Source organism: Palaemon carinicauda, chromosome 9, assembly GCF_036898095.1.
Source record: "Palaemon carinicauda isolate YSFRI2023 chromosome 9, ASM3689809v2, whole genome shotgun sequence".
In the NCBI taxonomy this organism is placed as follows: Eukaryota; Metazoa; Arthropoda; class Malacostraca; order Decapoda; family Palaemonidae; genus Palaemon; species Palaemon carinicauda.
This window is the reverse complement of record NC_090733.1, coordinates 65,845,657-65,864,719: the sequence shown is the minus strand read 5'-3', so window position 1 is coordinate 65,864,719 and position 19,063 is coordinate 65,845,657. Positions and strand designations below refer to the sequence as shown.

General features: G+C 40.8%; 1 protein-coding gene across 1 annotated transcript in view; it reads left to right on the top strand.

Moving 5' to 3' along the window:
* The window catches only part of Ptp69D (Protein tyrosine phosphatase 69D), a 651,708-nt gene that overhangs the window by 152,336 nt on the left and 480,309 nt on the right, over window positions 1-19,063 (top strand). The window contains exons 4-5 of the mRNA XM_068380055.1: window positions 14,374-14,727; window positions 14,848-15,026. Of these exons, the coding sequence (XP_068236156.1) occupies window positions 14,374-14,727; window positions 14,848-15,026 (533 nt within the window). The remainder of the gene's footprint in view (window positions 1-14,373; window positions 14,728-14,847; window positions 15,027-19,063) is intronic.

Genomic DNA, 19,063 nt, shown 5'->3' with positions numbered 1-19,063 from the left:
CCTTATTTTTTCAAAGGGTTATTCAACAGATTTTCCTAGATTTTTTTCTGAAGTGTTTTAAACAATAGGGAGATTCCACCCCCCAAAAGAAGATCTGTTGCAATTTATTCTAGGTCCATCCACAGATTAACTAGTTTAGTGGTATGCATGCCTTGCACTACCAATAATCTTGTCAGCCTGATAGCATTAAACATTGTTGATTGCCTTTATTCACACATTTAGTTTAGATATAGTACACAAACATACACACATGCACTATTCCCTCAAATTACCGTATTTCCAGTGTCACCCTTCATCTCAAAACTTAAGATAAAGTTGTATAGGTGAGTTTGACAACCCTTAATTAACACAAAACCCCAATAATGGCACACAAACACTCACAGTAACCAGACATAAAATATAAGCCTACAGTTATCATTCATATGTAATGAAGACATTGATTTTGATACTGACTTTTCTGTAATCAATAAAGGTAAGATATTTGTTTTTGTTTTGGTGTTCAGCTGATGACTCGCCAACGCCATCTACACGCAAACATGTAACTAATAATATGCAATCAGACGATGCTAGTATGTATTAGTTGTTTATGCTGTATGTTTCTTTTCCTATGTTTTGTTGTTTTGTAATAAAGCAATATTTTGGTAATGACCTTGTTGCATGGGTTCAAAAATGATACTGATAATTGTTGCTGAATAGAACCTTGAAAAACCATTTTACCGCAAGTGAAGTGCAGTGTTACCAAGATAGCTGTAAATCAGTTAGACCTAGAGTCGCACAAACAGCAGAAAATATTTCCACCTAGTGAAATTTTTAGAGAATTCTTTATTTGATCAATGATTAATTTTGTATGAAAATGTGTATATGAGGAATTTTGGAAATATTACTTGAATTTTATTATTTTGCCAAAATTTGATCAGAACATTTGGCAACACTTATTTCATGTAAGCAAACACATGAAAACAATATTACGCATAGTGGTAGCAACTATGAAAGGGTTAGTAGTTTTTATGCGAATACCTAATAAAATTTGGTTAACAGGTGTACAGCTAATCAAGATATACCTAACACATCATAATACATCTAATACATCATAATACATCTTTATATGCTATTTAAGTAATTGATAATGATTGAAGATTTTATTTGTTCACGTTCGTTTCTTTATTGATTTCATCCATAGTGACCAGAGTGGGACGACCTGCAAACTGTGGCAGAGCATCTCTCTATCGCTGCTTTAAGTGAGCAGGAAACATCATGTGGTCGTGATGCTGTATTGCCATATTGCACGCTCCACATACATGCTAAATCGTCAACGATTTCGTCGTACATACCGGCAATTGTTGCAAAGGAACCATTGTCAAGTCGTAGTGAGGTATGATTCGCCTAGGACTCCGCTGCAAAGTTTCGCAGCTGACGAGAGGCTCAGTTGAAGGTCACCACAGTTTTTAACAGTGCAAAATGTTCGCAATGTTGTTTCGACCGGATTAACCACGTGCGAGACCTCGCCGGGCGGCGCGATAGGTTGAGCAACCCTCCCGCAATATTCTGCGCATATTCAAGGGGGGATTCGTTATAGAATGGCGGTACTGAAAAATACTGCAGTTTTCTAACATTGCAGTCACAGAGCTTAGTTGCAGATGTGTGACCTGAGCCTTAGTCAAGGGTCACACATCTGCAACTAAGCTCTGCCACTTGCTGTGATGTTAAAAAATCCAAGAAATTGCAGAAAGTGTAGCAATTGTTTTGTTGTTTAACGTCTGAACGACCTGTTGCACCCTTCCTGCTAGATTCCCGCTTGCATATTCTTGGACCTGGGCGACTGTTGGAGGGCGAGGTGAACGGGAGTCACCGCCTACTGCATTCAACATGGGGTTAACCCTGCGAACAATTGTGACTAGTGCAGATTTTAGTGAGATTTATTGCGAGAGCTTTAGAATTCTGCTCAATTACCACTCGATTGCCCCTCTACTTGGCAACAAGTGCACAACGATTGGCCAAGGAGGTATATGAAGGGAGGTTTCTGACCTGGCAGCAGTTGTTATATAAATGGATTTAATTTTATGTATTCATGTTTTATATTAAATTCATGGACATTAATGCTTTTTAATTATTCATAATATTTATTTTCTATTTTAGTCATTCATAGTGATTTAAGATTTTATTTATTTACCCGTATGCCCCCCAAAAATCACCCTGTAACTCAACAGTAAGAAAAGTTTTACTGGGGATTTTGACAACCCTCAAACACCAAATTAATGACATACAAGCACACACTCACAAGACACAAAATATAAACCTGCAATTATCATTCATATATAATAAATAATTTTTTTTTATATTGCACTTCGTTTAATGTAGTATAGTAGCAAATCAATTGCTTCTTTTGGTGATCAGCTGATGACTCACCAAGCCCTTCTACAAGCAAACATGCCAGCTAGAGGTCTCCTAGCAGATGCGCTATGACATATTGCTTGTTTATTATGTAATATTTATCTATTTTCTCATATTTTGTTGAAATTTTGCTATAAAGCAATATTTTAATAATGACTTTGTTGACTGAGTCCTGAAATAATGAAAACAGACAGTTGCTGAATACGACCTTGGAAAAAACATCTCGCTGTTAGTTGAGTGCAGCGTTACCCGTTAGCAGAAAAGTAACTACTTTACTTTACTTTAAGGGCTGCTTATCTGGTCCTGTACAGCAGGGGAACCCTACTCTATAGGATCTCCACAGTTGTTTTATGATGTTCATTCGGGATCATTTAATGTTTCCCAATGCATATTGTTTGCTTCCTGTTTGATCATCACTGTCAAAACATTTTCAGAATAAGAAGGTCTTCAGTTTCATTGGAGCATATTGTATAGTCTCTAGGCCGCATATTTAAAGGCTTTACAGCCTGCACTATTTTCATGTCAGGACGATTTGTTAGTTACACAATGTGTAGCATTATGCAGCAATAGTTTTCATAGCCTGACACTTCTTACATTGCCTTGGCACCTGGTATGAGCTTCTGCCCTTCAGTGTTTGGCAAGATTTTGCCGGTTTTACTTTAGGTTTTGTTCCTTTGTCAGCCACTAGATTGTAGGAAAGTGAAACATATGATAGTATATAGCCTTCACACTTCTCTTGTTTTAAGGTAATGAGCCATTAAAGATTGGAAGTCAGCGGTTACCCTATACATTGGTCTTAATAAAGTAAATATCTGTTCTCTTATGTGGATTATGTATTAAAATGTTTTTTTTAATAGATTTCCAATTTGATATTAGTTTGGATAATGTTACTTGTTTTTGTTTCCCTGTTTCTTCTCATATAGCTGTCTTCACTTGGTTGATCATTTAGACATAATAATGGCATTCTTAAGTGATACTAGCTTCTTGTCACATTCAGAAATTAATAATTCGTAATTAAAAGCCTTCGAGGAGTGGTGAGACAGATGCTTCGTGCTTATGAAATAATGATTACGTCTGTCGGCTGCATTTTATTGTGTGTTATAATTTGTGTTCCATTCCATTTTGTTCGCCTGGATAAAAGAGTTTTGATTTAGTTAGGTACTTAATAGCAAATTAGTTACTTTACTGACTAATATTTTAAAACCTAAAAACTTGACACTTAACTTTAGGCACTTATTTTTCTTTAAGATTCAAAAATATTTTTTAATCACTAATGAGGAGTGTATCATTTGATATGTAAGGTGAATTATCCAGTTATCCATCTACATTGTAGCCAATAAAATATTTATACTATATATAAAAAATTTTGATAAATTTCCATGATGTCTAAACCTTCTTGAATGTCTTTTGATAGGACTGCAGTACCACCACTTTCCTCTGGGAAATTCCTCATTGCCTTTAGCAAGTCTCCATTTGAATTATTTGTAAATGCCACCCATTCACTGATTTGCATTCTCCTGCATCTTTGGTCCATGATTCACTTTTGAATCTTTGTTGGTCTGCGCCAACTCTAGGTCCTTTGTTAATGGTTCAGAAAGGTTCAAATAGTCGTTAATGAAAGGCCCTTAATCTCCTCACTTTTTTTTTTCATCTGAATTTGGGGTTGTGGTGGCCTGTTGGTAGCGTCCGCGCCTGGTTATTGCCAGACTGGGGTCGAGTCCTGCTCAAACTCGTTAGTTTCTTTGGTTGCTGCAACCTCACCATCCTTGTGAGCTAAGAATGAGGAGTTTTGGGGAGCCTATAGGTATATCTGCTGAATCATCAGCAGCCATTGCTTGGCCCTCCTTGGTCCTAGCTTGGGTGGAGATGGGGCTTGGGCACTTATCATATGTAATATGGGCAGTCTCTAGGGCATTTTATTCTCTTAGATATTTTGGACGACCAGTTCTGATAACTTCGTGGGTCACATACAAAAGTAAAAGTATTCAACCTAGAGGAATTTCTAGAGACTTCTTTGATCAATAGTTTGTGTGAAAATTTGTAGGCTATATTAGGAATGTGGAAATTATTACTGGAATTTTACTAATTTACCAAAATTTGATTTAAGAACATTTGGCAACACTGCTTTTATGTAAATAATACTTGAAACACCATACACTAAATGTGTAGTTGTAGTGGCAACTAGACTGGTTTAGTGGTTTCTTATATGAATATGCAATAAAATTGGGCTAACCTGTGTGCCGTTGATTAATATTAACTTGAACATTTCAGAATACACGCAAAGTATGAAAATTTACTGTGCCAGACAAAAATCTCACTAATTGCTAACTAGGAATTACTGCTAAGATAACTTGTAAAATCCTCAACTTATTTTCTTCCAAAAACGGCTTCTTTTGGGCTCGAGCCATGTCGTTCTGATGGAAGTTCCTCAAAGGCAGCTTTTTTCTTTGGATATTTCTGCGAGTGATACACCAGAGAATTTTACCTAAGTATCATCACAGGGTTCTATTCCCCGGAGCAAATATCACTAAAGATATCGTGCATGAAACAGTGATGTGTTTTAAAACAAGCCATAGCTATCCATTCCCGAATAGAGTTAACCTTATTTCGAAGTATATGGGATAGGATTGGATACTTGGGCGAGAGAGCCGTTGCAACTCCGTTCCCAGTGTGCTACTGTAAACATGTTCCCTGGTTCTCCATTTCCTTCTAGCAGCGCCATCTGACGATTTTGCTTCAGAGTTTTCTGCATGTTTTTGTAGCTTTTTGAGTGATTTTGAGATCATGGACGCTTCGACTCCTTACTCATCAACTAAGTTGAGTACCATTTCCTTTTGTGTTGGAGAATTTTGCGTCTCCACCTTGGTATTTTTGCGCTGTTGCCTGCGGCCGTCGCATGATCAAAGCTGGCGGCTCATGTATCCAAATCGCTCAGAATTTCTTAGTAATTATTTTAAAGCCTTGTAAGAATGTTTTATATACTCTTTTACAACTGTGGTATGTTTATGAGTTATACCTTTTGCTATTTTCTGCATGTTTGTATTCTATCAGTCTTGACTTGGGCTAAATCTAATAGTCCGTGGGCTGAGGGGCTCACCTTGCACCCCCCTTAAAATTGACAAAAGTGCATTTAGGTTTTTGCTTTTGATCCATATTTTCATTTTTTTAATGTTCCCATTGAAAAAATAGGGACTCACTACCACTACTGGGCCACTTTCTTCGATGATGACATCGAATTTTGCTGCTGCCAATTTTGGGGTAGGGGAAACCAAATTAGACATAACTCCAGACTGAATGGTCAGAGAAAGATAAATGACATATCAAAATGTTTGCTTTGGGCCTCTCTAACAGATAAAATAGACAATTTGCAATTTTGTTTAATAATTAGGTCACCAGAGGTCAAAAAGTCACCAAATTTGGGGTCAAGTGATAATTTTAGGCACCTCCATAAATGTAACCCCAGGACCAGCCAGACCAATACCTGATCACATTTTCTGCCTTATTTCATCTCTAGAGACCTCAAGAAATAGAATGATACCTATTAAGTGTACTTATTATCCAAATCATGGAAATGAGATATTATGTAAAAAGGTCAATTTTCAAGATAACTGGAAAGAGATCTTGAGTAATGACGACAATAAAACTCAGCTCATTGAATTACTCTTGAGGGTTTGGTGCATGGAGGAGAATATACCGAAGGTAGAGAAGAAGCAGCTTATCTTAGTTTGTAAGAGCAAGGCGTACGAACTCAGGGCGGACAATGAGAAGATCACTGCATTTCAAATTGAATCTCTTGACTCAACCCAGGAAGAAACTGATTTACGTGTCATTCTCTATTCAACCTATGCCAAGGATGAAAGATACAAATTTGTTCGGGTTCGAAGTCCAGACAGTGACATATTCTTCATACTTCTGTATTATGCTACAAACTTAGGTGTGCAACTCGTTTTTGATACTGGCACTGGGAATAGAAGGCGATTCATAAATGTCACAGAACTATTGAAAGGGTTCACACCAACTTACTGTGCCTCTCTCCTTGGTCTGCTTTCCTTGGTCTGCATGCATTCAGTAGATGCGATATGACCAGTTCCTTTAAAGGAATTGTTAAGTTAAAACCGCTGCGAATTCTACAAAAATGCCCAAAGTACCAAGAAGTCTTCCGTTGCCTAGGGGAATCATGGGAGGTAACCGATGAATTATTCCTTGCTCTTGAGGATTTCACCTGCACCATGTATTCTGCCAAAACTAAGACAAAGGAAGTTGACCAGCTTCGATACCAAATACTTAAGTTAAAGTACAGTGGGCAGTCGCAGGATTCAAAGAAGAATGTTGATCTTTCATCTCTTCAGCCACCAAGAGTGTCTAAATGAGCATATCAGGAGGTGAACTATCAGGTTGCTATATGGAAGCGTGCCCATTATCCCAAACCTGAGGTTCCTCATCCAGCTGTGGATCATGGTTGGATAATGAAGGATGGAAATCTAGATCCCTGTTGGTTCAAGGGAACTGCACTTCCTACAAGTATGGCTGATATACTTGAGACGATGGACGATGATGAGACGTCTGATGATGAAAGCCTAGATGAAAACAATGAAAGTGATGGAAATTTTGATGATGACTATGAAAGTGATCATAGTGGGTCTGACTTGGACTAAGAAAGTTTCAAGTAACAAGATGGTAGATTTCAGGGTCGAAGGACCAAAGACCTCCCTTGTATCACAAGATATTTCCAATAATTGCCTTTCCATTAATCAAAAGTGGACCCAAAGGTACCCAAGTAGACTATCAAACTTTATACCTTGCATAGGTTGACTTTTTTCTGTAGTCGAAAGCAACACAGTGTGAATTTTCCCAATGAGGTCTTGCATCATATGAGTATATTGTACATTCGTGTTCAGTTTTATTTATTTCATTCATGATTTTCATAACCTTCAAATAAAGCATTTCTGTTGTTGATTTATGTGACTTCCCCAAATTTACTGACAGACTTGTTGAGACTGCCTTTATTGGATGCTGTGATCTCAAGAACCTGGGTGAGGACACGAATATTATCACTCTTGTTGCATTCATGGAGGAGTTATAGCCAAGTCAAAATTATGGCATCCAGAGTGGTGGCCATCTTGAATTTCAGCATGATCTAATTAGTTGACATTGTTGAGAATGCTTTTTTTGGATTCTCTGACCCCAAAACCTGGGAAAACAAACCAAAATAATTTCCGTAGCCTCTTTGTAAGAGGAGTTATGAGCTTTATCAGTTTTTACGATTTTGAGCCTAAAAAACGACAAATTCGAAAATTGACCTTTTACATAACATCTCATTTCCATGATTTGGCCAATAAGTACACTTAATGGGTATCATTCTATTTCTTGAGGTCTCTAGAGATGAAATAAGGCAAAAAAATGTGATCAGATATTGATCTGGCTGGTCCTGGGGTTACATTTATGGAGGTGCCTAAAATTTTCACTTGACCCCAAATTCGGTGACTTTTTGTCCTCTGGTGACCTAATTATTAAACAAAAGTGCAAATTGTCTATTTTATCTGTTAGAGAGGCCCAAAGCAAACATTTTGATATGTCATTTATCTTTCTCTGACCATTCAGTCCGGAGTTATGTCTAATTTTGTTTCCCCTACCCCAAAATTGGCAGCAGCAAAATTCGATGATGTCATCGAAGAAAGTGGCCCAGTAGTGGTAGTGAGTCCCTATTTTTTCAATGGGAACATTAAAGAAATGAAAATATGAATCAAAAGCTAAAACCTAAATGCACTTTTGTCAATTTTAAGGGGTGGGGGGGGGGGGGGGTGCAAGGTGAGCCCCCTCAGCCCACGGACTATAATTCTTAGCTATTGTCCATGACTGGTATATGTGTACATATGCACCCTCACCTTCTACCACGTAACCTTATGATTTTCGTGATTCCGCCCATCCTCCCTGGCTATTGATACATCATAGCGGGGAGCTACATCCCTGTAGGTCCTTCTGCGAGCAGTGAATGGTGTTTTACAGTTGTCCTAGGGCGGGCGACAGTATATCTACTTAGCCCTAGTGTTTGGCCAGGTGGCACTGGTTGTGTGGGACTTATGCTGTGTCTACACTCTGTTGATCCCTTAGAACGCAACCAACCTTGTTCTAATGCTGACAAGTGGACCTTCCTTTTGTATCACCTAACCCATTTACTAAGCTTCCTTACTTAGTTTTTGGTAGGCTGGCAGCCAGTTGTGAGGACTTGTTCTCTGTGTCTACTTACTGCAGACCCCTTGGAACGACATATTAGTTCTAATACTACAGTTAGGCCTTTTTGCCGTGCTGCCTCACATTTTTTAAACCTCCCTTCTTTCCCCTTCCCCTCCTTATTTTGCCTTACTTAGTGCATCTACTTGCTGTGAAACATTGTTCCCTTTCAGTCCAGTTTCCTAGCAGCTGAGGTGTCCTTAGTTGCTATATAGATGAACGGGATAGCTTGTGGGCTATCTAGGCTGGCCTTAGGTAGGCAAGCTATTATTCCTTCCCTGGATTAATTCACTCTGTCACCTTAGTGGTCTAGATGCCCCTTCCCCTTCCAAGTTAGGCCGTACATCCTTCACTGTCTTAGGAACTACAATTCATTTGTTCAGTCTACGTTCCCTTGCCTTTGAGCATCCCTCATCCGCTATATAGGCTAGGCTTGTCTACACAGTTGATTTCTTATGGCCTAACCCCATGTAGGTTGAGATCTAGAAATCTTCTCTGCCGACTTAGAAGTTGCCTATCTCTGACTGCAGCTTCTCATCCTGGGTTATGTATCTCGTGCTGCGGAGTCTTGACTCCCTTACCTGGTCGGAAGCTTCCTGGACGAAGTATTATTGTTTGGCCATACTTCCAGTCCTTTTGACTTGAGTTTTTCTAGCCATGGATGCGAGTTGGTTAAGGGGGGCCGGCTGGAAAGCCAATATATGGGGGTATAGGAAGAGAGAGAGAGAGAGAGAGAGAGAGAGAGAGAGAGATCTTCATTTATGATTAGATTATGATATATAATTTGGTTTTCTTTTATTAATACACCAAAAAGAACATAAAATTTATAATAATCATGACTTCTTAATATTGTCTTTCTAAAAATACAAAGAGAAACTTTGAACGCCCGAACCTCAAAACTATACTTATTGACCTTACAAATTCAATAGTCTCCCTTAGTTTTAAAGATATAGCATGGAAATTTGGTATATAAATTAGAAATACATAAAACAATGAAATGAAGCCCTTTTCCAATTTTTTTTTCCAATTTTGTTTTCTTACTTTTTTCCCCTGATTTTTAGGGTTTATTTTTTGTACCATAATGAAAAAATTCATATCTGGCAGAAAAATTACTTTGAAATAAAAGCACTTCATATTATTGGAGGTCTATATTAGGTCTATATAGGGTAGTAATCTCAGATCTTAGTAATAATTATCAAGGGATGAGATTGAATTTGAAAAAACTAATTTTCAGGATAAATCGTCCTGACGTCGCTAAACCGAAGGTCAGAGGCAAAAATCCTATGTAGTTTGGAGATGTCCTAAGTCACCTTATTAAGTGGTATGAATGTCAAAGTCCTGTCCTTAAAAATCATCATTAGCCGACCGGCCTCCTTAAGGGGGTACCCCCCCCCCTCTGCTGTCTTAGCTGTAGCCTTTGGCTGGTCGCCTGGTTCTTTTTCCATCTGAGGAACATTCTCCTCTAAAGTTGTTCGATTGGACTCCTCCTAGTTGTTAGGATCTCCCTTGAATTTACAAATTCTCGGCATCCTGGCAGTCTTGTATGGCTCTTGTTATCTTAGAGGGCTATTCCCCTTCTTCATGATTTAATGTTAACAACTAGTCTTTGGCAGATTCATTTATCTACTACCTTCCATTAACCAGTGCCTTCCCTTTGCCCGTGGACTGTTTCCATATAGGATCGTCCTTTTTTTCTTGACTTGACAATGCCACTGCCGCAGTGTCGATATAAGAATAATGAAAGATCAGTTCATAAAGCCATGGTTGCTAGGAATAGCTGCCTCCTTAGACACTGCTGCTGCTGTCTCGGGGGCAACTGGGTCAGGCCTAGGCAGGATGGTACGGGATTTTACCACCTTAGGTTTTCTAATAGACAGACTTGGGTGAATTGGTGTTCCACTGTTGTGAACATTTCTCCCTATTCTACCACACTGTTTTTAGGAATTCTGAGTTGGTTGGCATAAGCTTCCACTGTAGTGTTATCTGTAGCCGTGGCTAGTGTAGTAAAATATTTTTTGATTTAGATATTGGTTTAGTATTACACTAATTGTACTAATTGAAAATTTTCTATCCTTAGAGGTTGCTGAAGACATGGAGTGTTCGACGGTAACCTGCACCAGGCGTGTCAGGTGGCCTTGTGGCCACAAGACCTATTGGAAGCATGCTGATTGCCATGTTTCCAAAGGGTCCTTTGCCCTCTGGGAACCTTTCAACTGCAGCATGTGCAGGGACCTGATCTTTATTGGTTTCCACACTAACAGAATCAGAAGACCATTAGATATTGGGCGAGAGGCTTTCAGAAGAACTCTCAACAAGGTGCCCCTTACTTTCCTTCCATGGAACTCGAGGATATCCTCTTTCCCAAGGCCGAGGTGAATGCTGTTTTTGGTTACCTGATACCGACAGTACAACTCCTGCCGGTACAATTAAATCATGTGGATGAGGAAGTTCAGGACGCTCTTCGAGTGATGAGCCTAGAAGCCGACATGTCGATGACCTCTTCTGTGTCAGAGAGAGAGAGAGAGAGAGAGAGAGAGAGAGAGAGAGAGAGAGAGAGAGAGAGAGATATATATATCTCTCTCTCTCCTGCTGACTTCGGAAGCTTCTGATGAGTCCCCAGATGTCCGTCAGGTATGGTACAGTGCCCATTACTTCTTTGGCTCAATCCCCTATCTCTGTATCTGCGGCCCCTGCCTCTAATTCTGCTCTCGTTCCTACGTCAAGTACACTTTTGTTCCTTGGTCACTTGGAGTTTATGGCATCCATAAAGGCATTCATGGAAAATATCCATGCCGAACGAGCTCAAGTGTCCTTATAGCCTAAGATAGAGGCTTTTTAACAGGCACCTAAGTCCCAGGCTCTACCAGCGTCAAGCCTACCAAATTGCTTGGCTAAGAATCCTTGGCGTTATGTTGAGAATATGGCTCTGAGCGAGTGGTACCTCCACATTGGAGAAGGTATGGGTTCTAAGCCTGTCTGACTTGAAATTCTACCCTCTATTGATAATTATCCTTACTGCTATGTAAGGCTACTCTCGGAAGCATCCATTAGAGATGATATGACCCCTAAGCAGACTATCATCCTGGACCACCACAAGGCTTAATCCTTCTTTGTTAAGGAACTTGAGATGGCCAAATTCACTAATGCTCAACTTTCTGCTTCACCTTTGTTGCTCCCAAAGATACTGTCTTTCCTTTCACCTCAAAAAGTTTAGAGGAGAAGGCAGTAATGGAAGGTAGACCATTGCCACATGCTAGAGAAGTTCAAACCTGCCTCTCAAGCCCTTCCTTATGATTCGGACAGTTGGGAAGATGTTCAGCACACCTTTAAAGGTTTAAAGGTTGCTCATGAATGGCAGAGGCAAGGGACAGTGACATTGCCCTAGCAGTCAGGACAATGCCCTAGAGACTGACCATATATGATCAGCACCCAAGCCTCCTCTCCACCCAAGTGCTTAGGACTAGGTAGGGCCAGGCAGTGGCTGCTGATGACTCAGCAGATAGACCTTTAGACTCCGCCAAACCCCCCAAACTTAGCTCACAAGGATGGTAAGGTTGCAGACACTAATGGCACTAACGAGTCTAAGCGGGACTCAAACCCCAGTCTGGCAAACACCAGACAGAGATGTTACCAATCAGGGACATTGGGGGCAAACAGTTCAGTGAAAGGCTGCCTAGAATTCCCGAATTCCTTATGAAGGAAGAATTGGAAGCCAAAGAGAGGCTATCTGCTTCTTTGTCCTTCCAGTCCTTTCTGGAAATGTTAATTGGGAACTATTCCAAATCAGACCTATTCCCAGTCCTGGCTAAGACTCATCTGGCTACTTTCCACAGAGATCTACGTGCTTTCTTTTTAGCCCGAAGAGCATGCAGAGAACACGTCCTAGCTGCAGCAACTATTAAGCATAAGCCTAGAAAGTTGATTGACTCAAACATCTGGGGGAAAGATCTCTTTCCTTAGAAATTGGTCAAAGAAGTAATGGACAAAGTTGCTCAAGAGAAAAAAAGCCTTATGCAAAAGTACGGTATCTCCTCTTAAGAGGAAATTCACCCCCCGGAGAAGGACTTCAACCCAAAGGCAAGAAGCCTAGGAGACCCTATAAGGGCAGGAAAACATTTCCTGTCGCAACACCCTCAGTTGCCACAATCCCCCAGACTATGCACATGGTTCCCCAGCAGTATGTGCCACAGTCTCCAGCCTTGGCCACTACGACTTTTTCATCCAATCACAACTCAAAAGATAAGTGCTAGCGGCAAAGGAAGGTCTGGAAGGGACGGTCAATCTACGGGTCGTGGAAGTAGAGGCAAGGTGTTTAAAGAAGCAGGTCCTTCACCACAACAGTGAAGAGCTACCGGTAGGGGGAAGACTTTATCTTTTCAGGGATCAATGAGAGTTTGATCCTTGGGCTCACAGCATAGTCTTGAAAGAACTAGGCTGGAAATGGAGACAGAAACCACCCCAGTTATAGAAGTTCTTCTAACCCAAAAAACCATTCTTGGAGGATTATGTACAGGATCTTCTCCGGAAGGGAGTCATCCGTTGCACAATATCCATGAACTTTCAAGGGTGGCTATTCTGCGTTCCCAAGAAAGATTCGAACAGTTTTTGTACTATTCTGGACTTGTTACCACTAAAAGATTCATTCTGAACGACAAGTTCCAGATACTGACTATCACAAATATGGACCTTACTAACCCAGGGGGTCTATACCGTCTCCATAGTTCTTACCAACGCATATTGGCGTCTATCAATAGGTCGGTGCTTCTCCCCTTACCTTGGTGGTAGGGGCTTAACAGACTATGTACCAATCCCAGCTCCCCAAGAATGAAAAGCCTCTTGTCAAAGATAACAGACGTGACGTAACTCCAGAATGATGAGTAAGACTGACTGGTATTTTACCTCTTCTTTCTGTCTTCCTTGCAGTATAGCAGTCACTTTGTTATTTACTAGATCGAACAATAGATTCAGGTGAGCCACACGTTTGCAACTTTTCTTAGCAATAAGTTTGTTTAGAAGTAGCTGTCTCCCTTCTTTGCAAATGATCTTGATGATGGCCAAAGGTATGTAGCCATATCCTGTTACAACCATACATTTAGACAACATATCCTCCACACTGATATATATTTTCCTCTAGGCCTTATACCAGTTCATGGTACAGTATTAACCTAACACCTACCTCATCTTCATGTCCAGATAGGAGGTTAACAGGAGTCATGGCTTTTACTGCTATACAGGACCAGAGTGCTTTGACATTCCCTGGAAAGCAACCCAAACCAGCCTGTTGGTTATAGAAACTTATTCCCTCCTAAGGATAAGTCTCCTATCAAAGGATGATGGTTTGTATTAATGTAGGAACAATTCACAATTTTTAATGTAATTTGTAATTTGATTATAGAAATCTTAGTCCTTCAAGTTACACTTCCTGGCTCAACCACCCTGCAAGTCCTAGTTTTAAGTTCAAAGTAGCTACAGTACTCGGAGTGCCTGGGAGTGAGGGGCCATTGAGCTTCCCTGCCAATATCTAGTAACCACAGACACCTCATAATAATTTTCAACAAGTTCCAGCTACGCTGAAAACATACTCCTATTCAAGAACTCAGGGTTGTATAGTTAGGAAAAATTTGGTTTACTTAAAAAATTTGTGATATTTGCCAACTTTTCATTTATATGGCTTGTCACCAGTTATATTTTAAATTTTTGCTTTGGAAATTTCGAAAGACGATATGATTTATTTTATGTTTTGGTTCGCAGGTTGCTGCATGTATGGATGTATTTGAAGATCCTGAAAAGGATTGTGGTGACTATTCTTCACCAGTGAATGGAAGAACATTGAATGGAGTCCCTAACAGGATATCAGACCTGTTAGTGGACTGTAAACAGAATACACACACAGCTGCAAACACAGTAATTATTCGATGGAAACCTCCAAATACTACAAATGGCATAATTGATCACTACAAGATAGAAATTATAGAAACAGCATCATTCATTAATGAAGAAGGACAAAGGCGCTATTATAATAATGAATATAAAGAAAATGTTCCGGGGTCAGCCCGGAATTATACATACTTCAAAGGTCTTCCGAATACAAATTATACTATTAAGGTAATAAATTCTCATCTTTTTACAATATGTTGAGATACTGTATATTATATCCAAAATATATGTTTTGACTGAAAATTATAAGAATAATAAATTTGATATGGAAATTTTTTAATTCTCTAGGTTTATGCTGGGTCAAGGCGTCAGTATAGCTCCCCACTCAGTGCTGTGTGTAGGATGCCTGTCTGGATACCTGTCCCAGAACGAGTCAGCTGGTGGAAGTACATCCATGAAGGGCAGACTGTTTTGAAATTGCCAGTGCCTAGAGTTTCTCAGAGAAATGGCACAATTTGCTGTCATAGGTTAGTGCTATTCATGTAAAGGAAGAAATTTTAGGGTAATTGTGATATATGACATCAAATGTTTTTTAAATTTTTAGATTTTATGAATAGTACTTACCTGGCAGTTATATATATATATAGCTGATATCTCTAAATCGGCAGAATTTTTCAAAACGAGGCAACTGCCTTGTGGTGGTTGGGAGGTAGGTGGTCACACCCGTCACAGGGTGGTACAAGGAATCATTCCAGTGTCCAAGACTTCAGTTCATCTCTGCCGGCTGGATCGGAAACATCGTCGGTCCACCATTGAGAGTTTTTCAAATCATTTTCCCTTCGCTTTTTTGGACTTCGTTTGGTGAAGTACACTGATTTAGGGATTTGGCAATCGTGTTTTGTTATTTTTATTTACTTTGTTTTTCATGAGTGAAAACTTATTTTTTGTGTTTGTGCGAGTGATGTATGCAAGGTGAGGTTACCGAAAGTGTCAGTTGATCCTCACAGTTTGTATGCAGAGGTTTTGTTTGTGCACTATATTTTAGGTGCAAAGGTTTTTAATCCTGATGACGGAAATACGTTCCGCCAACTCTATGACGTCACAGTCGTGTGACGTAATCTTCATTGTATGACTTGCAAATTCTCTTTTTTTTTGTTTTTTCATGTAAAGAATGGGAGGAATTCCACTTATATAAGTTTTTTTTTAACTTTTAATGTAAAATTTTAAAGAAATATTTGTCCATTTAGTATTCGTTCTTTAAATAATCGATCTAATTTCATAAATTAAATAGAACTAGCGTATGGTTAATTTACGCTGTTAGTTCTCGTTACTATTGATGCAGTCCCAAGTTGGCTATACAGTAATACTCCAACAACACGATATGGGAATTCTAGTTTTAGTAGTATTTTCATTTATATGTTCCTATTGTTTATATTTATATATATAGATACGTTATTGCTATATCTGTTCTTTTTATCATTACAACTCGCTTGTTTTTGAAAACCCTTTAAATAAATTGTGGATTACATTTGTTTTCCCTTTTTCTGTTCATTTTAATCTTTAACGTATAACTTTCCCGGCGTTTGTATGTAACTACCGGGTAGGTATTTATGACATTAAATTTTACCGGTGGTTATATGTAACTACCGGGTGAGTGTGTTCAACATTTATTTTTAATCTCAACTCTTGCCCGGTGGTTTTTCTTTTTGTGACCGCCGGGTAAGTATGTTTGAAAGTTTATTTTATTATGGGAATGTCAGTTTAATATTTTATAAAAATATTTTGTTACAGTTTATATAGCAAGTACTAGAGACGATATTGCTCTCTCATTCAAGCCCGTGGCAGCAGAATAAGTTCTCTCACAACGGGCAGGACTAATTATGGTCTTTTGTGTAAGAGTTTAATAGTGCAAGTTTCAGTGCTAAATTAGGCATTGGATTCATTCAGCACAGTGCATGTCGTTTTCCTAGCCTTAGACCTCTTCCAAGCTCCCCGGTCCATGGGAGAAGGAACGTCGATCGGCAAAAGGAAACGAGAGGCGTTAGCTCACGAGCAAAAGCCCTCGCGAACGTTCCTGTTAACGTTCCCAAGAATGCTCGCCCTTGCCATGGGAAAGCAAAGAGCGTTGGACGTTAAGATTCTTTCACTGCTTTTAGAGTTTCGCATTGCATCACTTTTGATTTTAATGGCAATACTATAAGTCATAGATATTCGCTGATAATATCAATGCTTACAAACCATCATTGACTCGGTTTTTGTCCCAGAGCGCCAGTCGGCCTTATGAACCCTCTGGTCGGAACCGAACGCGCCGAGCGGCATAATGAATATCATTTTGCTTTAACGCTTGGCGCTAAGTCTTTCAAGACAGGACTATCGGCGCCTCGTCTTTCAGGACGATCGCCTCCTCGTCTTTCGTCTTTCAGGGCGAATGCTGCCTCGTCTTTCAGGGCGAATGCAGCCTCGTCTTTCAGGGCGAATGCAGCCTCGTCTTTCAGGGCGAATGCAGCCTCGTCTTTCAGGGCGAATGCAGCCTCGTCTTTCGGGGCGAATGCTGCCTCGTCTTTCGGGGCGAATGCAGCCTCGTCTTTCGGGTCGAATGCAGCCTCGCCTTTCGGGACGAATGCAGCCTTGCCTTTCGGGACGAATGCAGCCTCTCCTTTAAGGTCAAATGCAGCCTCGCCTATCGGGACTAATGCAGCCTCGTCTTTCGGGACGAGTGCAGCCTCGCCCCGAAAGCCTCGCCTTTCGGGGCGAGGGCAGCCTCGCCTTTCGGGGCGAGGGCAGCCTCGCCTTTCGGGGCGAGGGCAGCCTCGCCTTTCGGGGCGAGGGCAGCCTCGCCTTTCGGGGCGAGGGCAGCCTCGCTTTCGGGGCGAGGGCAGCCTCGCCTTTCGGGGCGAGGGCAGCCTCGCCTTTCGGGGCGAGGGCAGCCTCGCCTTTCGGGGCGAGGGCAGCCTCGCCTTTCGGGGCGAGGGCAGCCTCGCCTTTCGGGGCGAGGGCAGCCTCGCCTTTCGGGGCGAGGGCAGCCTCGCCTTTCGGGACGATACGACAATCGCCTTCTCGTTCTTTCAGGGAGACGACACGTCTTATAAGGTCTTTGTCAAAGGATGACTTTAGTGATCACTTTCCTCCTGTTGAATTATTTGAGGTTAACAGAAGGAGAAGATCCTAAGTTCTGTTGCTCCATGTTCCCCACCCTCTGAGTTTTCACGTGGTCATTAATGGAGCTTTAAGAATATATTAATTTCTATTTCTTAAAACAGAAACCTATAATGCCAGCTTCCTTATTAGATAGGCCAGGATAGCAAGGGTGGAGGTCTAGCCACGTTTAGGTCGAAGACCTTGTGGCAGCCCCACAGAGATTTTTTACGGCTCCCTTGGTGGATTGCAGAGTCTCTTACGGAATACAGGCAATGAGGCTGGATAATTTTGAAATCAGAGGTCATAATTAAGGTACGTACTTCTCCTTTTTTATTTCTCTCTTCTCCCTCAAGAGTTGGTCAAAGACAGGTTTTGGTGTCTTAATCAGCAAGAAATTTTCTGCATGCTTTTTTCTCTAACCGAACTAACTACAGTAGGAGCCAGACTTAGCTTCTTCTCGCGAGCCTGGGAGAGGAGAGGAGCAGACCTTTGGTCCGTGTTTTTACTAAGGATGGATGCGAAATCTTTTTCCTAGTGAATCCTCCTTTGTTAGTTACTTCGATAAGACTTTTCTGCCTAACCGACTTTGCAACTTCAATGTCTCTCTTTTGGGAGAGGAAGTCTTTTGTCCGGTCCTGGACGTAAATGCTCTTTACGCCTTCGTTCAGAAGTCAAGGTTCTTCATGGAGACATCAAAATCTTTGGAGAAGAGGGGAGCAGACCTTTGGTCAGTACTTCTTCTGAAGGAGGATTACTTTTTCCTTTTATAGGGAAACCTCCTTTAGTTTTTAGCTACAACGATTCTCTCTCCCAGATCTAGAGAGGAGTCTAAGTGGCAGGCTATGCAATCAAACTTTATCTGAGGTTTGTTTACAAGAAAGAACGGGTGTAGAATGGGTCAGTTTGTCAGTTTCGGGCCGTGTGTTTTGGTCTCAGCTCCGCCCCTCTAATGTTCACGTAACTTTTGCTTAATGTAGCAGAATACTGCACTCAAGAGAAATCAGAGCGTCCCTGTATCTGGATTTTTAGATAGTGTTGAGCCTATCAAATAATTAGGTCTTCCTGTCAACAAGAAGAGTCTCTTCTGACACCAGGACGCTCAGCACCACGTTTTTTAGAACGTTCAGCGTCTCGCTCTGTTTACCTCTCGGCTCCACGTCTTACAGGCTCCACGTCTTACAGGACTTTCGGCACCACGTCTTACAGGCTCCACGTCTTACAGGACTTTCGGCACCACGTCTTACAGGCTCCACGTCTTACAGGACTTTCGGCACCACGTCTTACAGGACTATCGGCGCCACGTCTTACAGGACGATCGGCGCCTCGTCTTTCAGGAAGCTCGACGTCGAAGTTCTAGCATAAGGCATGACTTTGAACCTGAGAATCTAGGACTTCGTGATGACACTAGTCGAGTCGTATGTCGAGA